The 27,995-nt window shown below is 45.6% G+C and overlaps 1 protein-coding gene across 1 annotated transcript; it reads right to left on the bottom strand.

Annotated features, from left to right (window-relative positions):
- Positions 1 to 27,995, bottom strand: LOC144680400 (heme-binding protein 2-like). The gene is made up of 4 exons (XM_078541370.1): positions 27,873 to 27,995; positions 14,926 to 15,055; positions 6,927 to 7,101; positions 1 to 157 (listed from the first exon to the last, which is right to left on the bottom strand). The coding sequence occupies exons 1-4, from the start codon at positions 27,993 to 27,995 to the stop codon at positions 1 to 3; spliced, it is 585 nt and encodes a 194-aa protein (XP_078397496.1).

Below are 27,995 nucleotides of genomic sequence, written 5' to 3'. Positions count from 1 at the left end.
TTATTTCTTTCTGAAACCTATTTGCATGAGCCCACGTGTGTTATAGAAAGCAATAATAAATCTTGGATCAAATTGCCGATTGTCTTGTTGCAAGTCCTGCTGGAGTTTATTCACGAGTTCTTCATATTGTTGCTCATCAACTTTCTTGTCAAAAGTCCTGCAACAGAATTAAGAATATATAATTTTCATTTTTATTCCTCCTGACAAATCCTGTCCGAGATCCAAGTCGATTGTGAGGACAATAGGAACAGGAGTTGGTCATTCAGCCCACTGAGGACCCTCCACCATTCAGTTCATCCACAGCTGTTGTAACATAATAGATAAGCTAGCTGAATGGGCAGACAATTGCCAGATTGGATTTAATACAGAGAAATGACATTCAATGGCATTACCATCACTGAATCCCCCACTATTTGCATTGTAGCGGTCACTTTTGACCTGAAACAGTACTGGATTGGCCATATAAATATGGTGGCTACAAGAGCAGGTCAGAGGTTAGAAATCCTGCAATGAGTAACTCACCTCCTGACTCCTCAAAGCCTGTCCACCATCTACAAGGCCCACATCAGGAGTGTGATGGAACACTCTCCACCTGCCTGCATGAGAACAGCTCCTACAACAATCAAGATGTTTGACATCATACTGGACAAAGCAGCCCACTTAATTGACACCACATCCACAAAATTTCACTCCCTCCACCACTGACACACAGTGGCAGCAGTATGTACCATCCACAAGATGCACTGCAGGAACTCACCAAGACTCCTTGGACAGTCCAAATCCACAACCACCACCAACTAGAAGGACAAGGGCAGCAGATACCTGGGAACACCAACACCTGGAAGTTCCCCTCCAAGCCACTCACCATTCTGACGTGGAAATATAAGGCAGTTTCTTCACTATAGCTGGGTCAAAATCCTGGAACTCCCTCCCAAACAGCACTGTGGGTGTACCTACACCACATAGAGTGCAGCGGTTCAAGAAGGCAGCTCACCATCACTTTCTCAAGGGTAATTAGGAATGGGCAATAAATGCAGGCCTAGCCAGCAGCACCCACACTCCATGAATGAAACAAAAACAAAGTGAGCTGATGAATTTTGCACAAGGTATAGAGAGAGGTAATAGAGACGGCATGGAACAATTATAAAGAGTGTGCAGGGACAGGGGGACCTTGGGGTGCATGGATCTTTGAAGGTGAAAACACATATTGAGAAAATGTTTCGCAAACTACATAGGAACTTGGGTTTCATGGATAGAGGTGTTGAATACAAAAGCAAGGAAGTGATGCTGAACCTTTATTAAGCTCTGGAGAGGCAACAACTAGAGTATTGCATCCAGTGATGGTCATCACACTTTAGAAGGGATGTGAGGCTCCTTGAGGAGATGCAGAGGAGACTTACTCGAATGGTTCCCCGGGTGGGGGATTTTAGTACAGGGTTGGGTTGGAGAAGCTGGGGTTGTTCTCCATGGGGTAAAAGAGTTTTAGGGGTGATTGGATAGAGCTGTACAAGATCCTGACTGGGTTGATGAGGTAGAAAAGGAAAAGCTGTTCTCATGAGCTGATGGTACAAGAACTAGGGAGACAGATAGAAGACTTTGGGCAAGAGATTCAGGGGGTATCTGAGGAAAAACCTTTTTATGCAGTGTGTGGTAATGATCTGGAACTCACTGTTAATTAGGGCGGAGGAAGCAGAGATGATGAATGATTTCAGAATGGAAATTGGATGGGCATTTGAGGGGAATAAAATTGCAGGGTCACAGGGTAAAAGGGAGGGTATGGCACTGATTGGATTGCTCTATATAGCCAGCATGGTCTCAAAGGGCTGAATAGCCTCCTTATGTGCAGTCATGTTTTTATAGGCCAAATTTAATATGCTCTATTCAGGCAAGTTTGGTCATGTACAGGGCATTTAATTGTATGTGAGGGTGGCAGGCGGGCACCCTGCTGCCCTGCTGCCTCCACCAAGGTTAAATCCAGTGCGGGGACGCTCGTGGGCGGCCATCCCAAACCTTCCCAACCCACCATCAATGGAGGCACTTAAGTGGACAATTCATGTCAACCTAAGAGCCTCTTACCACAGCCAAAGGCATTAACCCAGAGGCAGTAGGGCCTATCACTACTCGGGTTGCTTTCCGTGGGAGGGAGCACCTTGTTGTCGAGGGACTGGCATCAGGAAGGTGAGCAGAGCTGCAGGAAGCCTCCATGCTGCCTTTTTCTCCTACACACCTCACCCCTACCCCGTGACCCCCTTTGCTGCGATCCTCTTCCTGCCATCGGTCACCTGTTATCCTGGGATCCAGCACTAATCCGAGGCCTCTCAGGAACAGAGCCAACAGCAGCCACTACACCTTCTTGATGCTGACACGCGCTGAGAGCTGCTGGCCTCTGATTGGCCAGCAGCTTTTGGAGAGTGAGGCCTTTGCCCCATGGGGTCCTTGGTCCCAGGGAAGGCCTATCATTGGCCGCCTGAAAGGCACTTAATGCAGCAGGCCCTCCCTAAAGGAGGTGACGCAGGGCCCTCACTGACTATTTAGCTGAGATCCCCATCGCCTCCATTGAAATAGCGCCTTATAAGTCTATAATCCGTACCTCTACTCTATTTAAATACTTTAGCACCACCTTTGGAAAAAAACCCCAGTCACATCTTTCCTTCTACAACATCTGATTTGCAAATGTGAATCTTGGAACAGCAATTTTTAAAAAAAGTTTCCTGAAGGAATCACAAGTTTATTCCCAGTTTTCGAAGAAGTTTTGTACTTTCAAGAAATTGAGAGAATGCCCCTTGTGGGAATTCTCGTGAGATCTACGTGTTGCGACTGCAGAATGCGTAGCTCGTGGACACGTGTGTGATCCAGGGCAAACATGTCTGCAGTAAGTGCCAGAGACTCGAGGAGCTTCGGCTCAGAGTCTTTGAGCTGGAGGCCGAGCTGCAGACACTACGAGGCATCAGGGAGGGGGAAAGTTACTTTGACTCTTCATTCAAGGATCTGATCACACCCCTTAGGATAGGGTCAGCTGATTTGGTCAGTGGTCAGGGGCAGGAGGATGTCGCTGTGAGTGAGGCAGATAAGGGATCGAGAAGGTAGAAGTGGAGGAGCCTCAGCCCTTGCAGTTGTTCAACAGATTTGAGTTCCTGCAGTTTGTAGGGATGAAAGTGGGGACTGCAGCATGGCTGAGCGAACTGACCATGGCACCATCGTACAGGAAGCCAGTCAAATAGGGGGAGTGAATAGGAATGTAGTGGGTGTAGGGGACAGAATAGTCAGGGGGATAGGCACAGTTTCCTGCAGCTGAGAGTGAAACCCAGAAGGTTGGATTGCTTCCTCGTGCCAGGGTTCGGGACACCTGATCAGGGCTGGGGGGGAACTTGCAGTGGGAGGTGGAGGATCCAGTGGTTCTGGTCCATGTGGGTACCTTCCTCAGACGAGCTTCCGCCTCGGGCCGGGTGAGAAATATGCATCGCAGCGAGTTCCCCAGGCCTTCAGTCAAGGGCAGCAGAGTCAGGTGAGAGGAGGCCACACCCTTGTTTATGGCACTAGCTGCCATAAAGCAGCTAAGTTTAAAATACCCAGCCACTTTGAGAAGCCAGGGGGAAGGTAATTGTGCAATGCAAGTGGGTAGAATAGGGAGTTGTCGAGTGGTCAGTGGTGAGGCATTGTGGTGGTAGAATGGGCCTGGGGTTGGTGGGGGAATGGGAGGAGAGTTGAGGGGGTTGGGGTTTGGTCATGGGATGAGGAGGGGAGTAGAGAGTGTTGGGTGGGTAGTTGGTGGGGTGGGGGATATTCGGGAGGTCAGGGGTGTAGTAGTGGGTGTGGTGGGAGGTTGCTGGCAGGTCGGAATGGTAATTGTGGAGGCTAGGGTTTAGTTGGTGGGTCGGGATAGTCGTCAGGGTGCTGGAGGGGGTTGTCAGGGGTTTGGGAGTGGGTTGTGGTCTTAGGTTCAGGGGGGAATTCAGGGAATGGGAAGGTGGCTGGTGGTCAGAGAGTGAGGTAGTAGTTTGGGGGGGGGATTGGGAGGTAGTCAGAACTTTGAGGGGCTAGTTGGGGGATGGGTGTGGGTGTTGGAAGAGGCCCCTGGGTGCTCAGGCGGAGGTGGACAGTACGATCGTTATCCAGGATTTAGATGTGGTTTCAATTCTTCTAATTTTTCCTGGGTAACTAGTTTGGAACCTTCTGAAGTCTCCGATTTAAAGTGGAGTAAGGAATGGTTCCCAGTGCAGGGTAATTGCCAAAGGGAATTTTCAACTTCCTGGGGAATTCCCATACAGTCCTTGCATGGGGAGATCCAAGGGCATCTTACAGATACAATGCCCCGGAGATTGGAAGTTATGGGCCAGTGGGTCTAAGACTAATGTTTTAAACTTAAATAAGGGCAACTATGAGGGCATGACAACAGAGCGGGCTAAAGTGAACTGGGGAAATAGGTTTAGAGATAGGTCTGTAGGGATGCAGTGGCAGATATTTCTGGAGATATTCCATAACCCTCAGCAAAGATACATTCCAGTGAGAAAGAGAAATTCTCTGGGAGGAACACACCATCCGTGGCTAACTAAGGAATTTAAAGGTAGCATCAAATTGAAAGAAAGAACACAGAATTCCATGAAGATCAGAAAATTAAAATTTGCATATATAAAAAAAAACAAATAATGACCAAAAGAATAATAAGGAGGGCAAATTAAAATATGAGAGAAAGTTTGCTGGGAATATAAAAATATATAGTAAGGGTTTCGACAAGTATTCAAAAAGGGAATAGAATAACTAAAGTGAGCATTTGTCTTCTAGAGAGTGAGTCTGGAATTAATAATGGAAAATGAGGACCAGGCAGGTGAATTTAACAGATGTTATTTTGCATCTGTCTTAACTATAGAGGAAAAAGTAACATCCCAGGAATAATCAAGAGGTGAAAGGTAGGGAGCAACTTCAAACAATTACAATCACCAGGGAAAGAGTACTGAGGAAATTATTGGAATTAAAGGCTGACAAGTCCCCAGGCCATGTGGACTTCATCCTAGAGTCTTAGAAGAAATGGCTGCTGAGATAGTAGATGCATTGGTTTTAGTTTTCTAAAATTCCCTAGATTCTGGATGGGTCCCATCAGATTGGAAAATAGTCAATGTAATTCCTCTTGTCCACTTTGGCAGGAAGAATAGAAAAGCAGCAGATTGTTTAACTGGACAGAGATTGCAGAACTCTGAGGTACAGAGGGATCTGGGTGTCTGGGTAGATGAATCACAAGAAGTTAGTATGCAGATACAGCAAGTGATTAGGAGGGGAAATGTTATCATTATTGCAAGGTGACTGGAATATAAAATTAGGGATCTTTGCTACAGTTCTACAGAGCATTGGTGAGACCACATCTGGAGTACTGTGGACAGTTTTGGTCTCCTTATTTAGGAAGGGACATAATTGCCTTCGAAGCAGTTCAGAGAAGGTTCACTCTACTGATTCCTGGGACAAGTTATCTTATGAGGAAAGGTTGGGCATGTTGGGCCAATTGGAGTTTAGAAGAATGAGGTGATCTTATTGAGAAATGAAAGATGCTGGAGAGACATGACAGAGTGGATGCTGAGAGGATTTTTCGCCTTGTTGGAGAGACCTGAACCTGGGGCCAAAGTTTAAAAATAAGAGCTCTCCTATTTAAGATGGAGATGAGGAGAATTATTTTTTTCTCTCTGAAGGCCTTGACTCAGTGGAACTGTCTTCCACAGATAGCAAAAGAGGATCATTCAATAGTTTTAATGTCGAGGGAGATAGATTCTTGACGATTAAGGGAGTGAAATGTACAGATGGTTGGCAGGAAAGTGAAATTGAGGCCGCAATAAGATCAGCCATGATCCTCGTGAATGGCAGAGGAGGCTCCAGGATCTGATGGCCTACTCCTGCTCCTAATTTGTATGTTTGTATGATCTGGCTGTGCACCAATTGCCTGCTGAATTTCCTGCTCTCTACAGCTACCACAGACTGCCAGCCCATATAAAGGATGACCCACACCAGCTGATAACACGGAAACTCCTCCCACCCCAACTTCTGCTCTTTGAAGGGAGCACTTCCACTTTTTGATTGTTTAAAATATGAGGACAGAATCCCTAATCGTGTGTTCCTGGAGTGAATTGTTGTTCACAGGGGTGACTTGTTGGGAATTCACAGGCCCCAACTCGCTGATTTCTGTCAAGAATTTAAACAGATTGAAAACTGGACAGTAATTTTCCTAAACAGCAATCTCTGTGATCACATTTGCTCACTGAGAAAGCTCAATGTGCAAACTCTACAGATGACTAAATAGCATCACAGTTCATTACACCAGTAGGACAATGTCCACATTGGAGAGCATTCTGTGTAGTGACCCTCACTGATAGTGTGAGTTAGTGAATGTTGAGTGAGGAATGGACTGGGCCAAGCTTGATCCTCTCTGAGGTCAGCAAATCACGCCAACATTCATCGTCCAGACACCTTTGAGGAAAATGACCCCTCCAAAGGGTATGGGAGGGGGACCAGTAACATTGGAACTATGTAAATTATGACTACGCACAGAAAGAGCAGATAAAGAGACATTTGAACTAATTACAGTAGAAAGAACATCAAACATCTCAATGAGCTGATGTTTTATTTTGGCTGAGGCACTGATTAAAAGATGTGAAAGTGGTCTATCAAAAATGCACAACGCGGTGGTGTGAGAATGTCGGAAAAACAGGACCCAACTCCAAATGAACCTGACTAATTTGAATGGGGAGGTCTCGCTGTGTTCTCAGAAGAAGGAACTGCAGATTGTGAGATATGAATCACTCCATTATACAATTAATATTGACCAATGTTCGCCTGTACCCGGATGAGCCCAATAATCACAGTCCGACTCCAGGTTGAGTGATGTTGACACAAGAGCTGACGTAAAGAAATGTCAAACACAATATATCAGTAACTAAAGTTACCTGGCATAGTACGAACTAGGAGGTTCTTTTTTTAATTTGATCGTTTTATCCGTTGGTTCCGGTGGACTGATGACTTCAGGAACTATTACAATAGATACTCTGAATGCCTGCTGTATTTTGCCATTTGCTAACTGTCCAATAACTCCCCAAGGTGCAGAGATGGGAACAACTGTACCTGTAGACAAAGAAACATATTGTTACAGAATTGCCCATGGTGAATCAGAAATTACGGGTGAGGGGACAGGGTGACTTTGCTTTTCTTTTATTCATTCACAGGATGTGACCTTCACTAGCTGGGCCAGCATTTACTACCCATCCCTAATTGCCCTTGAGAAGATGGTGGCAAGTTGCCTTGAACCGCTGCAGTTCATGTGGTGTAGGTACACCCACAGTGCTATTGGGAAGGTAGTTCCAAGATTTTGACCCAGCAACTTTGAAGGAATGGCGATATATTTCCAAGTCAGGATGGTGAGTGGCTTGGAGGGGAACTTCCAGTTGGTGGCATTCCCATCTATCTGCTGCTCGTGTCCTTCTAGATGGGAGTGGTCATGGGCTTGGAAGGTGAAAGCTGAGATGAATAAACTGAGATGTGGAAAACGCTGATGTGGGCATTGAATTATAGACACAGAATGGAACAGCCTAGAGGAAGGCTGCTCCTGTGTTGTTTGGTGGACTTATCCCACTAATCACCCTGACCTCCTCTCTTCCCACAGACAGACAAAAATGTTTCCCATTATCTCAACAATTGTCTTTTGAATTTTACTGTTGAATTTGCTTCACCACCAGTTGAGGCAGTGCTCTCCAGATCACAGCGACTCATTGTTTAAATAAATGTTGCATCTGGTTCTGTTGCCAATTATCTTAATTCTATGTCCTCCAGTTATCGACTGCTCTGCCAATGGAAACAGTTTCTCCTTATTTACTCTATCAAATCCATTCCTGGTTCTGCACACCTTGGATCTCTCAAATCTCCTGGCAAATTTCTCTGCTCTAAGGAAATGACCTCCGACCTCTCCAGTCTCTCCATGTAACTGAGACCCATCCACACTCCTATCATTCTAGTAAATCTCTTCTGCACCCTCTCCAAAGCCTTGATCTCCTTCCTTGTGTAAAGAAACAAAAGATGTGTCTGGAGGAGGTGTGATTGATAGAATCTGAACAGCTACCGCCTGAAAACAAAAAGAGCAAAACAAGAGAGAGAAAAGGAAACCAGCAAAGAGAAAGGAAAGGAAATGGAGGCAAAGGTACTGATGAGAGTCATTGGAACATGGCAGGAGACTGTGGACAGCAAGATCAGCATGGAAGCAAGATGGAAAATTAAAATGACAGGTGACAAGAGGCTTGAAGACTGAAGGGACGTGTTTAGCAAAGAAATAGCCTTATCTTACTTACATTCATACATACAAATTAGGAGATGGAGTAAATCATTTGGCTGCTCGAGCCTGCTCCACCATTCAGTAAGATCATGGCTGATCTGATTTTGGCCTCAACTCCACTTTCCTTCCTACTCCCTGCACACTTCGACTCCCTTGTTAGTAAAGAATTTGTCTATTTCTGCCTTAGAAATATTTAATCACCTGCATCTACCGGTCTCAGGGGAAGAGGGTTCCATAGACTCACGGCCCTCTGAGAGAAAAAACTTCTCCTCATCTCTCTCTTAAATGGGAGACACATTAATTTTAAACAGTGTCCCCTCGTTCTGGTCTCTCCAACAAGGGGAAATATCCTCTCAATATCCACCCTGCCAAGCTTCCTCAGGTTCTTATATGTTTCAATAAAATCACCTCAGTCTAAACTTAAATGGACACAGTCCCAACCTGTCCCACCTTTCCTCATAAGATAAACCCTCATCCCAGGAATCAGTTGTCTGAACCTTCTTTGAACGACTTCTAATGCAATGATATCATTTCTTAAATAAGGAAAACAAAACTGTGCACTGTATTCGAGATGTGATCTCACTAAAGCTCTGTAAAACTATATGGACAGGATTTTACACGTCGGCAAGCGGGGGCGGGGCCCACACACACGGGTAGAATGACATGCGGTGACATCGGGGGGAACTCCCGACTTCGCTGCACCCCATTTAAATTTTCAGGAAGACGAGGGCGCAAAGAAATCAACTGCACGACCACTGGCCTGTCAATGGCCAGTTGAGGCCTTTGACAGAGGCTATTAAATAATTAAAGAACCTGCCCTTCCAACCTTCATGTTGGCGGGCAGACCAGGAGCCCTGGCGCGAATTGGAAAAAGCACAAAACCTCATCCATGGGTGGGATGAGGTTTCATGTAGCTTTTAAAATATTTTAATAAAGTTTTTCTGAAAATTATGGACACGTCCCAATACATGTGACATTGTCACATGCGGACATGTCAGGGTAATTTTATTTTTCTTTTATCTTTTTGACATTTACAGTTGATCTCCCTGAGGCAGCACTTAGCCTCAGGGAGATGAGTGCGCTCTTTTGTGCGTGAAAGAGCACACTCACGATTTTGGGATTTCCCCTCCCTGCTCGGACAGGGAGCGCATAGCGCTTCCATGCTGATGTCATGCTGGGTGGGCCTCAATTGGCCTGCACACGTAAAATGGTGGCATGCTCTTGTTCGGGGGCACTGACCAGAAGCGCAGCTTTGCGCACCCGCCATTTAACTTCCCCTCTGACAGGGTTAAAAAGCATGAAGCCTCATCCACGGGCGGGATGAGGTTTCATGTACCTTTTAAATGTATTAATAAAGTTTTTCTGAAAATTATGGACATGTCCCAATTCATGTGACATTGTCACATGAGGGGTCATGTTAGGGAAACTTTATGTTTCTATTTTTATCTTTTTGACATTTACAGCCGATCTCCCTGAGGCAGCAATAAGCGGGAAAGAGCGCACTCTCGATTTTGGGGTTCCCTCCTCAGCCTGTACAGGGAGCGCATAGCGCTGCCGTGCCGACGTCATGCTGGGGGGGGCCTTAAATAGCCTGCACACATAAAATGGTGGCGCGCTCCCGTTCGCGGGTGCCGACCGGAAACGCAGCTGTGCGCCCCCACCATTCAACTTCCCCTCTGACAGGGGTAAAATTCAGCCCCATGAAAAACATCACTACTTTTATATTCCATTCCATTTCTCGTGGAGAGTCTGGTCAGGAGCAGTGGAGCTGGGCATGCTGGAGTTTGAAATAAAATGTGAGAAAAAATAAATCAAAATATCACATCACTGGAAATTATGAATTGATTGCCTGGCGAGTGCTGTAGCTTGTTTCCCTATCTCCAAAGTTAAGGAGATAGTTTAAGCAGCTGGGAAATTAATAACTGCAATAAAAAAAAATTACGAAAGGCAGTGAGGTTTAAATAAAACATTTGGTCACTTTCCTCATGTTTAAATGACAACAGCAGATGGGAATTGAGTAGCTGGTGAGTCTTTATTTTTTTAAGTAGTAAGTTTTATTAGTGGTTGTAGGTTTTCTTATCTAATAGATAGAGGAATGGCAGGGCAGATCTGACCTCTTGAATGCACATCCTGCGCTATGTAGGAACTCCAGGATGCTTGTGCAGGAATTGTCATCAGTTGCAGCAGCTCGAGCTCCAGGTTTCAGAGCTTAAGCATCAGCTGTTATCACTATGGTACATCTGTAAGTTAGAGAGCTTTGTGATAGCATGTTTATAGATGTGGTCATCCCACAGCTTCAGAGTATGCAGGGAGAGAGGGAATGGGTGACCACCAGGCAATCAAGAAATAAAAGAGGCAGGAGACCCCTGAGTGCACCCCACTCTCCAACCAGTATTCAGTTCTGAATATTGATGAAAGTGATGGTTTAACTGGGGAGTACAGTCAAGTCCATAGCACCACCAGCAGCTCAGCTGTACAGGGGCACATGAAGAAGACGGGAAGAGCAATAGTAATAGGAAATTCAATAGTTAGGGGAAAGATACGTGTTTCTGTGAATGCAGACATGAATTTGGATGTTATATTGCCTCTTTGGTGCCAGGGTCAATGATGTCACTGGCCACTGCTGAGAACCCTGATGGGGAAGAGTGAACAGCCAGCAGTCTGGCCCATAGCAGTGGGTTAATGCAAGTGGGGTTAATGAAGGAAAGCTAGCACAGATTTGTTAAGCACTAATTGTGTTTAACTAACTTACTTGAGTTTTTCGATGAAGTAACAGAAAGTGTTGATGAAGATAATGGTTTTGGTGTTGTGTACATAGGCTTCCAAAAGGCATTTGACAGAGTGTCACACACCAGACTGCTGAGCAAAGCTTTAGCTTCTGGAATAAAAGGGACAATAGCAACATGGATAGAAAATTGTCTGAGTGACAGGAAACAGAAACTAGAGGAAGGTGCATAGTAGAGTTTCCCAGTGGAGATTTCCAACAGGTACAAGAGGCTTGCAAACTGTGTGGATGAGCAGGAGGACTACAAGTTGTATGAGCAGACTGACCATGGCACCTTGGTGAAGGATGTCATTCAAGTGGGTGAGCAGAGAGGAATGTGGAAGTGATAGGATACAGGATCGTCAGGGGGATAGATACAGTTCTCTGCAGTTGAGAGCATGAATCCAGATGGCTGTGTTGCCTGCCTGGGCTGGAGAACTTGCAGTGGGAGGGTGATGACCCAATGGTTCTGAGCCATATAGGCACCAATGAAAAAGATCTGTATGATAGAGCATACAGGAAGAAATAAATGGGTTATTTAAGAAAGGTACTGCAATAATCATGGGTGACTTTAATCTACATGTAGATTGGGGAAATCAGATTGGCAAAGGTAGCCTGGAACCAGGAGTTTTTGGGACACTTTCTTAGAGGAGTAGATTCTAGAGCCAACCGGGGAACAGGCAAGATCTGTGACACAGGAGAAGTGAATAGGAACAGTGATCACATTGTAGAATTTCATGTTCAATTTGAAGTGGAGAAGTGTGGGTCCATGACTGGTGTTTTAAAGCTAAATAAATGTAACTATGAGAGTATGAAATCAGAGTTAGCTAAGGTGAACTGGGAAACTAGGTTAAAATGTAGTACAGTAAAGTTGCACTGACAAATTCTTAACAAGATATTTAAAGGATAGTTTTACATTGAAAGAAAAACTATACAAATCTGCAATGATTAGCTGTAGGTCAGAGGATTGGACAGATTTTAAGAACCAGCAAAGAATGAATTAATAATAAATTATGATCAGCTTAGGCGGGTTTCAATCTGAGATCTGGTTTGCTGAGCATCAACATCAGCTGCAGCTGAAACAAGACCTGAAGGTTGAGGAGTCCCCAGGACCGGATGGCCTACATCCAGAGGTCTGAAAAGAAGTGTTGGCACAGATAACAGATGCATTGGTTATAATCTTGTAAAATTCCTCAGGGCAGAATTTTCCTCCCGTCGGGTGGCCGCACACCCAACCTGACCGAGGGTAAAATGACGCGTGATGATGTTGGGCGATCGTCCTCACTATTTCGGTCACAGGGTGGGTGTGGTAGTCGGAAGTGCGTCCGCCGACATTTAACAGGCCTATTAAGGCCATTGAAGATCTAATTAAATGAAAGCTTTTGCTGTCCATCCAACCTCAGTTAGCGGGCGGGCAGGCGAAAAGGCAAAGTGGCCTTTGGGTTTCTTGCAAAACCTCATCCACGGGCGGGATGAATTTTCGATCAGTCATCAAAAAAAATTAAAATGTTTAAACTAATTCCTAACAGTGCCAACATGGCTTTGTGAAAGGGAAATTGTTTTTAATGAATCTGTTTGAATTTTTTGACGAAGTGACATTCAAGGTGGATAAAGGGGAACCTGTGGATCTGGTGTACTTGGATTTGCAAAAAGCATTTGATAAGGTACCACATCAAATGTCACTACACAATATAAAAGCACATGCTGTAGGGGTAATATATTAGCATGGATAATAGATTGGATGGCTAACAGGAAGCAGAGGGTAGGGAAAAATGGGTCTTTATCAGGTTGGCAAGCTGCAACTAGTGGAGTGCCAGAGGTTTCAGTGCTGGGGCCTCAACTGTTTACAATCTATATCAATGACTTGCTTGAAGTAAATGCAAACCCAGTTCCTTCACTGTGTCTGGGACAAAATGTGGGAACTCCCTCCCTAACAGCACTGTGGGTGTACCTACACCACAGGGACTGTAGCAGTTCAAAAAGGCAGCTCATCACCACCTTCTCAAAGGCAATTAGGGATGTACAATAAATGCGGGCATTGCTGGCAATGCCCACATCCTGTAAATGAAAAAGAAAACAAATGTATAGTAACTAAATTTGCCAATGACACCAAGGTATGTAGGAAAGTAAGTAGTCTAGAGGAGGTTGTACGTCTGCAAAGAGAAATAGACAGATTAAGTGAGTGGGAAAAGTTTGGCAGATTGAGGGTAACATGGGTAAATGTGAACATACAGGAAACACATAAGGTTAGTGTGCAGGTACAGCAAGTGATTAGGAAGGCAAATGGAATGTTGGTGTTTATTGCAAGAGGAATGGAATATAAAAGTCAGAACGTTTTACTACAGCTGTACTAGGCCTTGGTGAGACCATATCTGGAGTACTGGGCAGCTTTGGTCTTCTTATTTAAAAAAAAATATATATAATTTTTCGGAAGCAGTTCAGAGAAGGTTCACTGATCTCCTTCATTCCAGAAATGAGTTGTCATTGAAGAATGAGAGGTGATCTTATTGAAACATACAAAATCCTGAGGGGACATGATAGGTGGAAACCCAGAGAATGTTTCCTGTTTTGGGGTGACTAAAACTGGGGGATACAGTTTAAAAATAAGGGGTCTCCCTTTGAAGGCAGAGATGAGGAGAAACCTTTCCTCCCAAAGGATCGTTGGTGTGTGGAATTCTCTTCCCCAGAAAGTCGTGGAGGCTGGATCTTTGAATTGATTTAAGGCAGGGTCAGAAGATTTCTGTTAGTCAAGGGTTATGGAGGGGCAGACAGGAAAGTGGAGCTGAGACCACAACCAGATCAGCCATGATCTTATTGAATGGTGGAGCAGGCTCAAAGTGCCAAATTCCTCCCCTATTCCTGCTCCTATGTTCCTATTGGATGTCCTGTTAGAATCCTCCATATTTTTTTCTGCATTTCCCAAAATTGTTACCATTTGCAAATGTTGGTATTCTGCCTTGCATACCCAATTCCAAATCATTAATATTTATTAAAGTGTAATAGTCCTCAATTCCAAAAGTGTAATAGCCCCTGACCCCTGGAGAACACCACTGTATACTTCCTTCCAGTCTGAAAAACAACTGTCCACCACTACTCTCTGTGTTCTGTCTGTTAACCAATTCTGTATCTACGCTGCCAAACCCTTTAATCCCATGGGCTTTAATTTGCTAACAGTCTATTATATAGTAATTTGTCAAACATCTTTTGAAAGTGTGTATACATAATATCAACTGTAACCTCATCCACCTTTAACCATTAAATAACTGAATGAAGCTAGTCAAACACGATTTATCTGTAACAAGACAGAATTTCCTGCCACTGAGCCTCAGTCTGGACCCAGCATTCCAGCAGCATCCAGTAACCTGAGAGAGATGCAATGTATCAGCTTCCACAAGGGTACATGTCGACTCCAATAGTGGGATTCATGCCTGGCATATGGAGCCTTTATTATACTAGGAAAATTCAGCAGCCACTGCTGGAGTAGGAACATGAGTTTGGAATCCCACTCCCACTACATGTGCTGTTGTCAAACACTTTCCAGCCAACATGGGCGGACGATCCAGCGGGGGAGGATGATGCCGGCCGGCTGGGCTTATAAACATCTGCTGATCTATCACAATGAGGTTCCCGATGTCCAATGGCAGGGAACACGGCCCGCCATGGGTGGGCTGAGCGGACAATCGCAAACGGGTTTCATGCGGTTGTGAAACCAATCGCGCCACATTGTCCGGTCACGCCACCAAACACGCCTGATACCAGCGGGCACGGAAAATCCCGGCCAAAGTTTTAAACATGAGATATCAAAGATTGAAGGGTTGTTTTCTAGTCTGTTGTTACCTTCATGGAACATTTGATGTACCTGCAGCATTAGAGAAATGTGAATAACTGAAAAGTTTTTTCAGGCCGGTCTCTATTGCATGATTCATATCCATTCCAGCAACCGTTGTGTAAATCCAATGGAAAGGTTGGTATTTTCTCTCTTCATAATTCTAAAACAAAAAAAGCAGAATGTATTATCATATGACACAACTGAACTACCCCTGTAAAGCACCAGTGTTGATAGGACATCCTGGTTCCCAGGTGCGGTAGCGGCATTCATGTCCTGGATGGCTGGGATTGAAAGAGAGTTAGAAGGTTTGATGGAATTCTTGGCATTAACACTTCCTGGTTCATTTTCCTTTCTCATTTAGTCTTTCAACTTTGGCGTTGTCCTGCACCATTGGCCTTGCTCCTCCCCTTGGGTATTCAATAAAAAAAGAGAATGTTATTGACAGCCTTCTACACTGAGTCACTTCCATCTGAGTGTTCTCAGGGTCAGGGAGAGAAGCCATGAGCACTATTTCTCCTCCTGTCTTTGGGCCCCTTAATCCCACCCCCATCTACAACACACGTTCTTCCCCTCCAACGACACTCTCCCCACTCAATCATGCAGGTCATTTATCCCCATTCAACATTCACCAAACAGTTACAGAAAGTTCCAAGGAAAATGATAACTCATATTTGCAACCAGATGCCAACATCGACTGGTATTTATGCAGCATGGGTCAATAATATTAAGAGCTACAATGATACAATGCATTGTTAGTTTGTGCGCAGCTGAAAGGTGATCCCACCACGAGCATTAAACAGACCAGATAGTACAAATTTTCCTGTAATGTATCCCATTAGTTATTTATAACACTGCGGACGATAACGCTGATTTTGTTCAGTGCTTCAGACCTCATTAACTTATTCTGCACTTTGGGTCCTATGGAAGCAGTGACAGTAAATTAATATTTAGGGGAAAGATTCAAAACTTGCAACCCAGATAAAGTGTACAAGATCTTCCCCATTCCATAGAAGATGTAGAAGACTTTATCCTGACTTGGGTGCATGATATTATTCAATATAATTACTGCCCACAAGAAGTGTAACTGGATTCTACTTTACCAGTGATCTCACAGGCTAGAAATGTCAAATAACTCCTGAGGAATAAAGTGAAATGATTGAACAACATAAGTCTTCACCGTCAGTGATAAGCATTGGTGCCCTAATGTGTCTCTTTGTAACACAACTTTTAAGAGGCCAGGGGACAAAGACTGAATGGTTCACATTTGTATTGGGTTTCTTGATCATCAAGTCTGAAGACTCTTCTGATTGCTGTTTCTTATCACTCTTTATTTTTAATATCTGGTATGCAACACAACTTTATCACAATATTTCAATGCCTCAAGGAAGTCATAAAAGCACCAGGATAGAGTGAGCTAATAGGTGAGCAGACAAAATGGAAAAGAACCTTGAGAATTATGTAGAGCATAAAACAAGTTAATGATTCATGATGAGCTCGTTGTCTACTTGTGTCCTTGTAATTTCACCCCACAAAACTTGCTAACAGTAAAGAACCATTAGCAAAAAAAAAACAGATTTCCAGCAATTATTCAATACTCTGAATGCAAGATAATTATGGATGACAAAGGTCATCTAGACTAGCTCATCTGATCTGTCCAGAATGGCACACAAACATACTGTTAGCAGTGGGAGTGAGCCATTTGGCCTGTTGAGCCTGCTCTGCCATTTAATAACATTCCCTAAATCATCACAGTGACTACAATGAAAAAGCATTTAATTGTCAATAAGGAGATTTGAGACATTGTGCAAGGTGCTGTGTAAATGCAGCTTTTGTCTTTCTTTCATTACACCAGCATGCAGTAGGCAGAGAACTGGAGCAATAGTGATATTGGAGGTCCAATGCTGATTCTCTAAGGACAATTAATCACAGAGAAATCAACTGGTGTCAGGAAAGTGGCTACAAAAAAAATTACTACATTTACAAAGCAATTCAACTCTGTAACTAATACAACCTTACCATTCTGACTTCTCTGGCACCAAATCACAGCAAACCTTAAATGACACCTGCCCATTTTATGCTAATGAAACTATCCAAGGATTTGTCAGTCAGACATATGAACATACGAGCTTATGAATTAGGAAGAGCAGTAGGCCACTCGGCCCCTCAAAACTGTCCCATCATTCAATAAGATCACGGCTGATCTGTATGTAACTTCAGCTGCACATTCCTGCCCACCCCTAATAACCTTTCACCCCCATGTCAATCAAGAATCTATCTAGTTCTGCCTTTAAAATATTCAAAGACTTTGCTTCCACCACTTCCTTAGGAAGACAGTTCCAAAGACACACAACCCTCAGACAAATAATTCTCCTCATCTGCGTCTTAAGTGAGTGACTCCTTATTTTTAAATACTGGCCCCAATTCCAGATTCTCCACAAGAGGAAACATCCTCTCCACATAAACCCTGTCTGGACCCCTCAGGATCTTAAAGGTTCCAATAAATTTGCTTCTTACTCATGTAAATCCCAGTGGATACAATCCTAGCCTGCCCAGCCTTTCCTCATAAGACAAGCTGCCCATTCCTGCCATTAGTCTAGTAAATGTTCTCTGAACTGCTTGTAACGCATTTACATTTTTTTTTATACAAGGAGACCAATATTGTACACAGTACTCCAGATGTGGTCTCACCAATGCCCTGTACAACTGAATCATAACCTCCCTACTTATGTTATCAACTCCCCTCACAATAAATGATAACATTCGTTTATGTTTCCTAATTACCTGCTCTACCTGCAAACTAAACTTTAATGATTCATGTGCTAGAACACCCAAATCCCTCGGAATCTCAGAACCCTGCAATCTCTCACCATTTAGATAAAAGTATTCCAACCAAGTGAATGATTTCACTTTTTCCCACACTATACTCCATTTGCCAGATCCTTGCCCACCCACTTAACCTATCCATGTCACTGCGTAGCCTCCTTACATCCTCTTCACAATTGACTTTCCTGCCTATCTTTGTGCCACCACCAAATTTATCAATCATTCCTTCGGCCTCTTCATCCAAGTCATTTACATCATTTGTAAAAAGTTGAGCCCCAGCAGTGATCCCTGTGGCACACCACTTGTCACGCCCTGCTAACCAGTAAAAGATTCATTTATGCCAACTCTCTGCTTCCTGTTAGCTTCTTCTAGCCATGCCAATATGTTATCCCCTACATCAGGAGCTTTTATTTTCTCCAATACTTTTGTCATGGTACTTTATCAAATGCCTTCTGAAAATATAAGTACAGTACATTTACTCTTTATCCACAGCACATGTGACTCCTTCAAACAACACCAATAAATTGGTTAAATATGATTTCCCTTTTACAAATCCATGTTGACTCTGCCCGATTGCCTTGAATTTTTCTAAGTGTGCTGCTATTATATCTTTCCTAATAACTTCTCATGTTCCTCTAACAGATGTTAGGCTAACTGGCCAAAAGTTCCCTGCTTTCTGTTTCCCTCCCTCTTTGCATAAAGGAGTTATATTTGTTATTTTCCAATCTACTGGAACCTTCCCGAATCTAGGGAATTTTGGAAAATTAAAATGAAGGCATAAACTATCTCATAAGCCACTTCTTTCAAGGCCTCAGGATGAGGTCCATCCAGACCTGAGGATTGGTCAGCCCACAGCCCCAACAATTTGCTCAATCCCACTTCCCTGGTGATGGTAATTTTTCCGGGTTCCTCTCTCCCTTCCATTTCCTGATAAACAGCCATTTTTGGAATGTCACTTGTGTCCTCTACAGTGAAGACCAAAGCAAAATATCTGTTTAATTCATCCGAAATTACCCAACTTGCCATCATCAATTCCCCAGACACACTCTTGAACGGACCAATGCTCACTTTGTTAACCCTTTTCTTACTTAAATATCGAAAGAAGCTCTTACTATCTGTCTTCATATTATGAGCAAGTTTGCTCTCATACTCTAATTTTCCCTCCTTAAACTTTTTGTGATACTTTGATGTTCTTTATATTCTTTCCAATCTCCTGACCTGCCACCCATCTTTGCATACTTATATGCTTTTTCTTTAAGTTTGATACTGTTTTAGTTTACGACAGATGGTGGGCCCTCCCCTTGGAATTTTCTCTCATTGGAATGTATATATTCTGTGTTTCTGAAATATCCATTTAAATGTCTGCGACTGAACTTCTATTGACCTATCCCATAACCTCATTTGCCAGTTCACTTTAGCTACCTTTGCTTTCATGCCCCCAGAATTGCCGTTATTTTAGATTGAAATACTCATCTTGTTCGCACTCGTTTCTCCCTCACAATGAATGTAAATGTCAATCATATTATGATCGCTGCTACCCGGGGTGCCTTCACTAGGAGATTATCAATTAATCCAATCTTGTTTCTCAATATCAGGTCTAGTATCGCCTGCTCTCTGGTTGGCTCCAGAATGCACGGTTCTAACAAACTACCCTGAAAACATTCTATCAACTCTCATCTACGCTACCTTGGCCCATCTGATTTTTCCAGTCTTTATGCAGATTAAAATCCCCCATGATTATTGCTGTACCTTTCTGACAAGCCCCCATTACTGTACCTTCCTGACAAGTCCCCATTACCTCTTCTTTTATGCTCTGTCCGAATGTGTAGTTACAATTAAGAGGCACTGTACACCACATCCACTAGTGACTTCTTGCCTTTAACATTCCTCATCTTAACCTAAACTACTACTACATCCTGGTTTCCTGAACTTAGGTCATCCCTCTCTAAAGTGTTAACACCATCATTATTTAACAGAGCCAGCCATCCACCTTTTCCTACCTTCCTGTCCTTCCTAAATGTCACATACCCTTCAACATTCAGTTGCCATTCTTTGACATCCCGTAGCCATGTCTCTGTAATGGCTATCTGATTGTACTTACTTATTTCGATTTGTGCTATCAGTTCATCTGCTTTGCTTTGAATGCCTAAGTTGTTGGTATCTACATGGACCATGAGCACTGGATCCTCCCCCTCCCATTGCAAGTTTATCTCTAGCCCTGAGCAGATGTCCCGAACCCTGGTACCAGGCAGGCAACAAAGCTGTCTGGACTCTCACTCTTTGCTACAGAGAACAGTGTCAATCCCCCTCACTATACTGTCCCTACTAGCACTACATTCCTTTTTGCTCCCCCACTTGAATGGCTCCCTGTACCACGGTGCCATGGTCAGTTTGCTCATCCACCTGAAGCCTCCACTCTCATCCAAACAAATTGAGAGAACTGAAATCCTATTGGACGATTGCAGAGATTCACATTGCTGCCCTCTGGGTCCGCTTGCCTGCCTCACAGTCATACCCTCCTATCCCTGGCCACTGACCAAAACACAAGACCCTATCCGAAGTGGTGTGACTGCCTCCTGGGTATAATGCATCCAGGTAAATTTCCCCCTCCCTGATGTGTCGCAAAGTCTGCAGCTCAGCCTCCAGATCAATGACTCTGAGCGGAATTTCCTCAAGGCGCAAACACTCACCTCAGACGTGTGTCGTGGATCACAATGTTATCCAGGAGCTCCCACATACTGCATCCTTAAGATGTTTTAAATAATTACATTAATCACTTGTTTAATATGGCTTTCTTACTTATTTGATCAACTTTACCAACAAATTATGTATTATTTTAAAAGTTAGCAATAGAATAGAACTTACCCACTTACCAGATACTCACCAAACAGCTCGCTCCTCTCCCTGTAGTAGGGCAAGAACCAATTTCTATGGGCTGAGAATGGTAGAAAGAGGAAATGAACAACTCCTTCCTCCAACCATTATCCAAGTCTTCACTCAATTTGTCAGCTGCATGAAAGAACCCTGAATTTATAGTAAACTGAACAGGGGCAACAGTAACCAGATTGAAGCAGTTAGCGAATTAACTACTCAGCTCCTACAGCCGAGAGTGAGTTTACCCTGTCTAAACTGCAAGAAAGAACTTAGCCTGCTTACACAGCACTTTCCAGTTACTGCTAATTACCGACTAGATTCGATTCTCAGAGCAAAATTTAAGAACAAAATTAACACTTAAAACTCCCCTCTCAGCAAACTCCAAGGGCAGAATGTTTCCCTCCTGGGCGAGCCTCCCTACGTCACCGTGCACTCTCGCGATTATTCACCCGGTGGGTGCGTGCGGGTGCCAGAGCGGTGCCCACCATTAGTTAACAAGCAACTCAAGGCCCTGAACAATGCAATTGTCTGAGGTTTTTCATTGCCCAACCGATTTTCTGCTCATTGCACGGGCAAAACAGGCAGGTGGCCAGCTGACATTTCCTCAAACCTCATCTAAGGGTGGGATAAAAAGGGTCAGCAGCATTGCCAGTGTGGGTAGTGAGGAGTTTTGGAGATAGTTTGCAGCTGGTTGTTTATTGGTATTTGGCAGCATCATTTCTGTTCAGGGCCTCATTCTTAGCATTTCCTGGCCTCATTTCAGGACTCATTGCTGTCTGCCAGGAGCGTTCAAACCATGTGGACCTTTCCAGGTATCAGACAGCCTTCCTTTACTCTGCTAATGGGGACTGTGGTTTGGCACTAGCAAGGGGGGGACACACTGAAGGAAAGGGATCTTGATGCAGCTGCATAAGCCACAGATGATGGGTCCAATGGTGAGTTGGAAGATGAGCACAGAGAGGAGAATGCTGTGGGTGTGGAGCCTGACCTCGGTAACCTCCAGGAAGGCAGAGACAGTAGGGATGCCTTGATCCAACGCTCCTTCAGCGAGGCTACCAAAGATCAGCTTCAAATTCATGCCAGGGCTGCCTCCTCCAACCCAGATGTCTGAAAGGACCCTTTCATTTCAACACAAAGAACACCCAGCAATAAAGTTCTCAGCCACCTACGTCCAGAATTACATCCTGGCGTTCCCCACACCAATGAATTAAATAGGTGAAGATTCTAAGGCCATGATGACAAAACCAGATTTATATCATTTTGACAAGTGCAGGCTACTTACATCAAACCCTCTGGTCTTAAGTCCCAGACCAGTATACATTAACTAAACATAAATGAACATAAAATCACCCATGACCTGTCCCTCTTGTGCTCATGCTGCCTTTAACTTACACTTGTGAGTGCTCACTCTCGGTGCTCCCCCCTCACTGGCACTGGTATCGGAGACAGCCTGCTGACCCTGCTGCCCTGTTGGGCTTGATGACCTTGTCGGTTGTCCTCAGGCCAGTGGATCCCGTGCTGGCCCTGCCTGGGATGGAGCAGCCAGTGCCACAGCTGGCACCCCTCCAATCGCCACAGCCTCACCTGGTGCCATGGTCACTGGTGGAGGGGCGGAGAAGCTGCTGCTGTCACCTTGACCGCCCTGAGAGGGGTTCACAGAGATGGCTGGCAGCTCGTGCTCCAATGTAAGGTCTCTGTGGACCTCCCTGCACAACATTAATGGACATGCGCCTGGATGGGATACTGGGTGCCTCATCCTTCTCCCACACTGACACTTACCACCTGAGGTCAGTTCCTGTGTGAGGGCTTGCAGGTCCGAGCGCAACCCCAGGAAACCCTCATTCTGTCCCTCAGCTGCCTCTCGATGAGAGACACCACTGTCTCAATGGAGGGGGCAGTGCGCTCGCCCATGATGGTCAATGCAGTGCTCACGCTCCAAATGGACTCCTCCATCGCGGAGAGCATGGTGCGCATATCCTCAATGATCTTCGCTCGATGCTCTCGTACATCTCACTGAACATCCAGCATCTGCTGCCTAATGGATGATTGCAGAGGCTCATTTTCAGCCTTTGACTGAGCATTGTCCTGGCCCCCGGCAATCCTCCGACTGCCGGCACCCTGGGCACTCTCTGCCTCTGCATGCACCTCAAGCGAGTGTGAAGTGCCTTCAACAAAGTGCACCGAATTACTAACCACTGAACTAATGCCCACCAACGTGCTGGTATCTGCACTGGTGCCTGCTTCAGAGAGCGGGTGTGATGCAGGTGACAGTGATGCCCGGAGGTTTTCTGCCGTTAGGGGGAGGCCCTTCGGGGTCTACAGATCGGACGTCAGCTGGCGAACCTAAAAAGGAAAAGAAGGACATTTCATTAGTTAAAGTCATCACTCTGTCACTGTGCATGCCAGGCACCCTGGTGAGACACCAGAGATCTGCATCATGGTGCCATTGTCTTCCAATGATCAATGGGGACACCAGGTTCGAGACTCCCATCAATGAGGAGACTGCACTAGAATGGCTGCACAATCCGAGAGTGTCACCTCTGTGCACTGAGCTCTTACCTTCATCTGGCACCCTCGCCTCTCCATGCCCGGTTGCACGGGTGCGTGCTGGCTCTCCAGCTCAAGGGTGTCCTGCTCGAACCGGGAGGGCAGCAGCAGGTTGGACGGCCCTCCTCCTGTACGTGACCTCTCTGCTTGGTAATGGATTGTCTTCTCTTGAACGGACAAAGGAGCATTGATCAGTCCACTCTCTACCTGCAGCTCTAATGCAGCCTGGCCAACACCAGCTGAGGAACCCCTTGCAGGGCACATCCGAGTCATGGCTCTCCAGCCGCAAGGCACTCAGTCCAAGCAGCTAGGGCTCACCCCCTTGGCCAGTTCTGGCATCATTGACAATTGGCACTCAGGCTCTAGCACCGCTGTGGCCCAGGGGGGAAGGGCATCCCTTAAAACAACGGCACACTGACCCAAGCCAACATGGTACCCACCCTTCCTGAGCGCTTCAGGCCATTGAAGAGCTTGTGGCACTGCACCCGTGTGCGCTGCACCACATCATGGCTGCTCACGCGGGCTACCACCTCCTCCCATGCCCTCTTTGTGAAGTGCGGTGGCCTCCCCCTCCGATCTCTGGGGACAAGGGTGTCTATCCTGGGAGTCACCTCCTCCAGCAGGATGGTGAGGCGCTCATCGGAAAAGCTGCCGGCCGATTTCCCACCCGACCTGCCCTCCCGCCTGCTGTGTCCAGCCACACTCAACTTCATAACTTCCATACTGACACCACAGAACAGACATCCTTCCATAGCTAGCCTTCCAGGGGCTGCCTGGGCTGTTTTTAAACAGGTTTCCGGGTCACCATTGGACCCAGCAGCCGACAGGACCCCGCCCCCGCTCGGCCCTTCCTGACCAGTGCAGAGCCGCGTTTCATGCTGGACGGGTCTTAATTAGGCCACCTGCGTGAAATCACAGTCGGGGCTTGATCGCGTGTAGCGATCGGTTTCATGGACACTCCTGGGCCTGCCCGCCATGCCCGCCCAACGAGGGCAAAATTGAGGCCCAAGTCTTCACTCAGTTAGTCGATTGCACCTGTTTGTCCAGCAGCTCAGAAATAATGTAGAGAGAATCGTTGTTCTGAATGTTTCAGAGTAGAATGATACATGGCACAAACATCCAGTACGGCCATCACTCAAGAACTGGATTGATTCCCCTGCCCCCAGAAGCTGTCGTACAAGTTGTGTTGAGCACTGAATTTACAACCTATCCACAGGTTCAATGTGATGTTGCATTTTATTTCTACTAAATAAATGTGCAAATAGTATTTTTTTAAATCGCTTTTGAGCTGTGACAGAACCAGGCATATTAAGTGGAAAAATGTAATTAATAAAGAAGAATCTCCAAAAGCAAAAAAAACTGACAACAATTATAAGGGTGACCTTGCACTGGAGTGCGACTTCAACAGAGCGCTGAGAGTTTGGTGAGTTGAGGGAACATTAAGTCTCTTTCTAAATGTCTAATATCGTTTGATTTTAACATTTAACATTCTAAATCTCATCCAGGGACCTGAACAGTGAGAGAGCAGCTATCCACTGGGGTGCAGCTGTAGATAGTTAATTAAGGAAATTAGCTTGACACTTGTCATGGGGAAGGTGTTAGAATTGATCATTAAGGAGGTTATATCTGGGCACTTAGAGAAAATCAAGGTAAGTGGGAAAGAGTCAGCATGGTTTTGAGGAAAGGAAATCATGTTTAACCAATTTTTTGGAGCTCTTTGAAGGAGTAAACTCTTTCGAGTTATCAACAGTCACAGATTGCAACTCTTTCGAGTACAATCACAGTTTCCGGGAGTGGGACATGAATCCACAACCCTCTGATTCAAAGGCGAGGGTGCTATGAACTGAGCCACAGCTGACACGCACTGTAGATAAAGGCCTTCAAATGCCCCTTTCAAATACCCCTTCAAATGTCAGCCACTCTTCTCTATTGATTTAGCCCATAGTCGAGTATCCCAGTTCACTTCAGCTTGCTCAGCTTTCATGCCCATGTAGTTGCCCTTATTTAAGTTAAAATATTGGTCTTAGGCCCACTCTTCTCCCTTTCAAACTGAGTGTAAAATTCAATCAAACTGTGGTTACTGCTACCTAGGGACACTTTCCACTCTGTAGATGCACTTTTATTTATTCGTTCATGGGATGTGGGTGTCGCTGGCTAGGCCAGCATTTATTGCTTTCGGGGCAGTTCAGAGTCAACCACTTTGCGTTGGTCTGTAGCCAGGCAGATTTTCTTTAATAAAGAAGGGGTAAAACAATGAATAAATGAATAATAAACTTTTGAAATATAAATACAGTTTTTAAAATGGATTAAAAAAGGGGTAAAAATGGAGGAGAGATTTCTTGGTTTGAAGTTGTTAAACTCAATATTCAGTCCGGAAGGCTGTAAAGTGCCTAATTGGAAGATGAGCTGCTGTTACTCCAGATTGTGTTGGGCTTCACTGGAACATTGCAGTAGGCCAAGGACGAATATGTGGGCCTGAGAGCAGGGTGGGGTATTGAAATGGCAAGCGACAGGAAGGTCTGGGTCATGCTTGCAGACAGACCGAAGGTGTTCCGCAAAGCAGTCACCCAGTCGGCCTTTGGTCTCCCCAGTGGAGAAGAGACCGCATTGGGAGCAGCGAATGGAGTGGACCAAATTGAAGGAGGTGCAAGTGAAGTGCTGCTTCACCAGAAAAGAGTGTTTGGACATTTGGACAGTGAGGAGGGAGGAGGGAAAGGGGCAGGTGTTGCACCTTCTGCGATTGCATGAGAAGATGCTATGGCTAGGGGATGGGGTGTTGGGGGTGATGGAGAAGTGGGCCAGGGTGTCACTGAGGGAATGGACCCAACAGAATGCTGATGGCGAGGGGTGAGGAGAAGATGTGTTTGGCGGTGGCATCATGCTGGAGTTGACAGAAATGGCAGAGGATGATCCTTTGAATGTGGTGGCTGGTGGGTGAAAGATGAGGACAAAGGGTCCCTATCATGGTTCTAGGAGGGAGGGAAAGGTGTGAGGGCAGAGCCACAGGAAACAGGTCGGACGCAGTTGAGGTCCTATCACTCACAATGGGGGTGGGGTAACCCTTGGTTAAGGAGGATAGAAGGCATGTCAGAAGTGCCACTTTGGAAGGTGGCATCATGAGGACCCCTCCCAGAATTCTTTTCTCGGTACACCGATGACTGTATTGGGGCTGCTTCATGCTAACGTCTGGACCTGGAAAAATTTATCAATTTTGCTTTCTATTTCCACCCCTCTATCACCTTCACATGATGCATCTCTGACACTTCCCTTCCCTTCCTTGACCTCTGTCTCCGCTCCTGGTGATAGACTGTCCACCAATATTTAGTACAAGCCCACCCACTCCCACAGCTACTTCGACTACAGCTCCTCACACCCTGCTTCCTGTGAGGGCTCCATCCCATTCTCTCAGTTCCTTCGCCTCCGTCGCATCTGTTCTGTTGATGCCACCTTCCAAATTGGCGCTTCTGACATGTCTCCCATCTTCCTTCCCCGAGGACTCCCCCCTGACTGTACCCCAGTCACCCCGAATATCACCTGAACACCCCCAGCACCCCAGCTACCCCCATCCCCAACCCCTATCTAGTCACCCACCTGACTAACCCTCCCTTCCCATGTCTATCCCCACCCCACCAATTATCACCACTGACTAACCTCACTACCCCCAACCACCACCCCCACCCCCAACTACCTCCATCTCTCCAATGACTGCCACAATTTACCCCCCACCCCTATCTACCCCCTACACCCCAATTACCATTCAAACCCCCCATACCTCACTATCCTGTACCCCAAACTACCCCACCACCTCGACTACCCCCAACTCCTGACTTCACCCCAACCCCACCACCCAAAACCCAGATCCTCTCCGGGCAACACAGCCACCTGACCCCACCCATGCTACTCCCCATACCCCCTTACCCTCCCCTGACCCTCCCACTCCCTGACTACCCCACAACAGCCCCGACTAACCCCCACATCCTGACTAGCCCCCACCACTGGACACTCCCAGCCCTCCTCCAATCCCTGACTAACCCAAAACACTCCGAGTGCTCCCCACCCCCCGACTATTGCCCAAACAATGCCCAAGAATACCCCCACACCGACCCATCTACCCCAGCTGTACCCCCGACTACCACATGACACCCCATTCCCCCCCGCCGAATACCCCCACCTACCCTCACTACTCCCTACCCTTCCTGACATCCTGACCCTCCCCCACACCTGGGTGAGTGAAAAGGAGCAGAGTGGAAATCCGAAGGTGATTGTCACTCCCCGGATGTTGTGAGCCATTAACATGAATAGGGAATTGGCTAATGGACAGAAAGAGCTTCTTACAGATATAACATAGTGATCTTAAATCTGTTATAAATTTCAGAAATTGGGTTAAATTCAGTGAATACAGGAGTAACAGGAATGTGTCCCGACTCTACAGTCCTTCGCATTGTCCCTCTAACCTGTCTGTTTCCACACCAACCCCACTTTAGACCCGCTGCTGGAGACGGAAACCCTGATATTCTCACTACACAAGCTGGCAGTGGAGACCAATCAGCCGACAGCAGCTCATGTATAAAATGTTACTGAGACCCAAGGACCAATTTCAGTCCAGCCTCATGTTTCAGGGTTGGGGTGTGCGCTGTCGGTCCACCACAGGTTATTTACCCCAAAAACAGGCATTGAATAATTTCCCCTGGTACAACCATGACAGAATGCAGTAAACTCTGAACAATACTTACCTTGTGTTGAATGACTTCTGTGGGCTCAATGCAGTGCTTTTGATGACAGAAGTTATTCACTTCATCAAGTGCAGCAAGTTGATGCCAGAAGAGGACAAACACAGTTAGGAAGAGTCTCAGCAT

This window comes from Cetorhinus maximus, chromosome 5, assembly GCF_964194155.1.
Source record: "Cetorhinus maximus chromosome 5, sCetMax3.hap1.1, whole genome shotgun sequence".
NCBI classification, from domain to species: Eukaryota; Metazoa; Chordata; class Chondrichthyes; order Lamniformes; family Cetorhinidae; genus Cetorhinus; species Cetorhinus maximus.
Note: the sequence above shows the minus strand (reverse complement) of the source record. Positions and strands in the feature narration are given on the sequence as shown.

Bases quoted from the DNA above. Each gene is read 5' to 3' on its own strand.
- LOC144680400 (XM_078541370.1), bottom strand. From the start codon at position 27,995: ATGCTGAGACTCTTCCTAACTGTGTTTGTCCTCTTCTGGCATCAACTT. The intron at 7,102-14,925 runs GTACATCAAATG...CTTTGTCTACAG, and splicing joins ACATTTCTCTAATGCTGCAG to GTACAGTTGTTCCCATCTCT. The intron at 158-6,926 runs GTAACTTTAGTT...ATTCTGTTGCAG, and splicing joins CCTAGTTCGTACTATGCCAG to GACTTTTGACAAGAAAGTTG.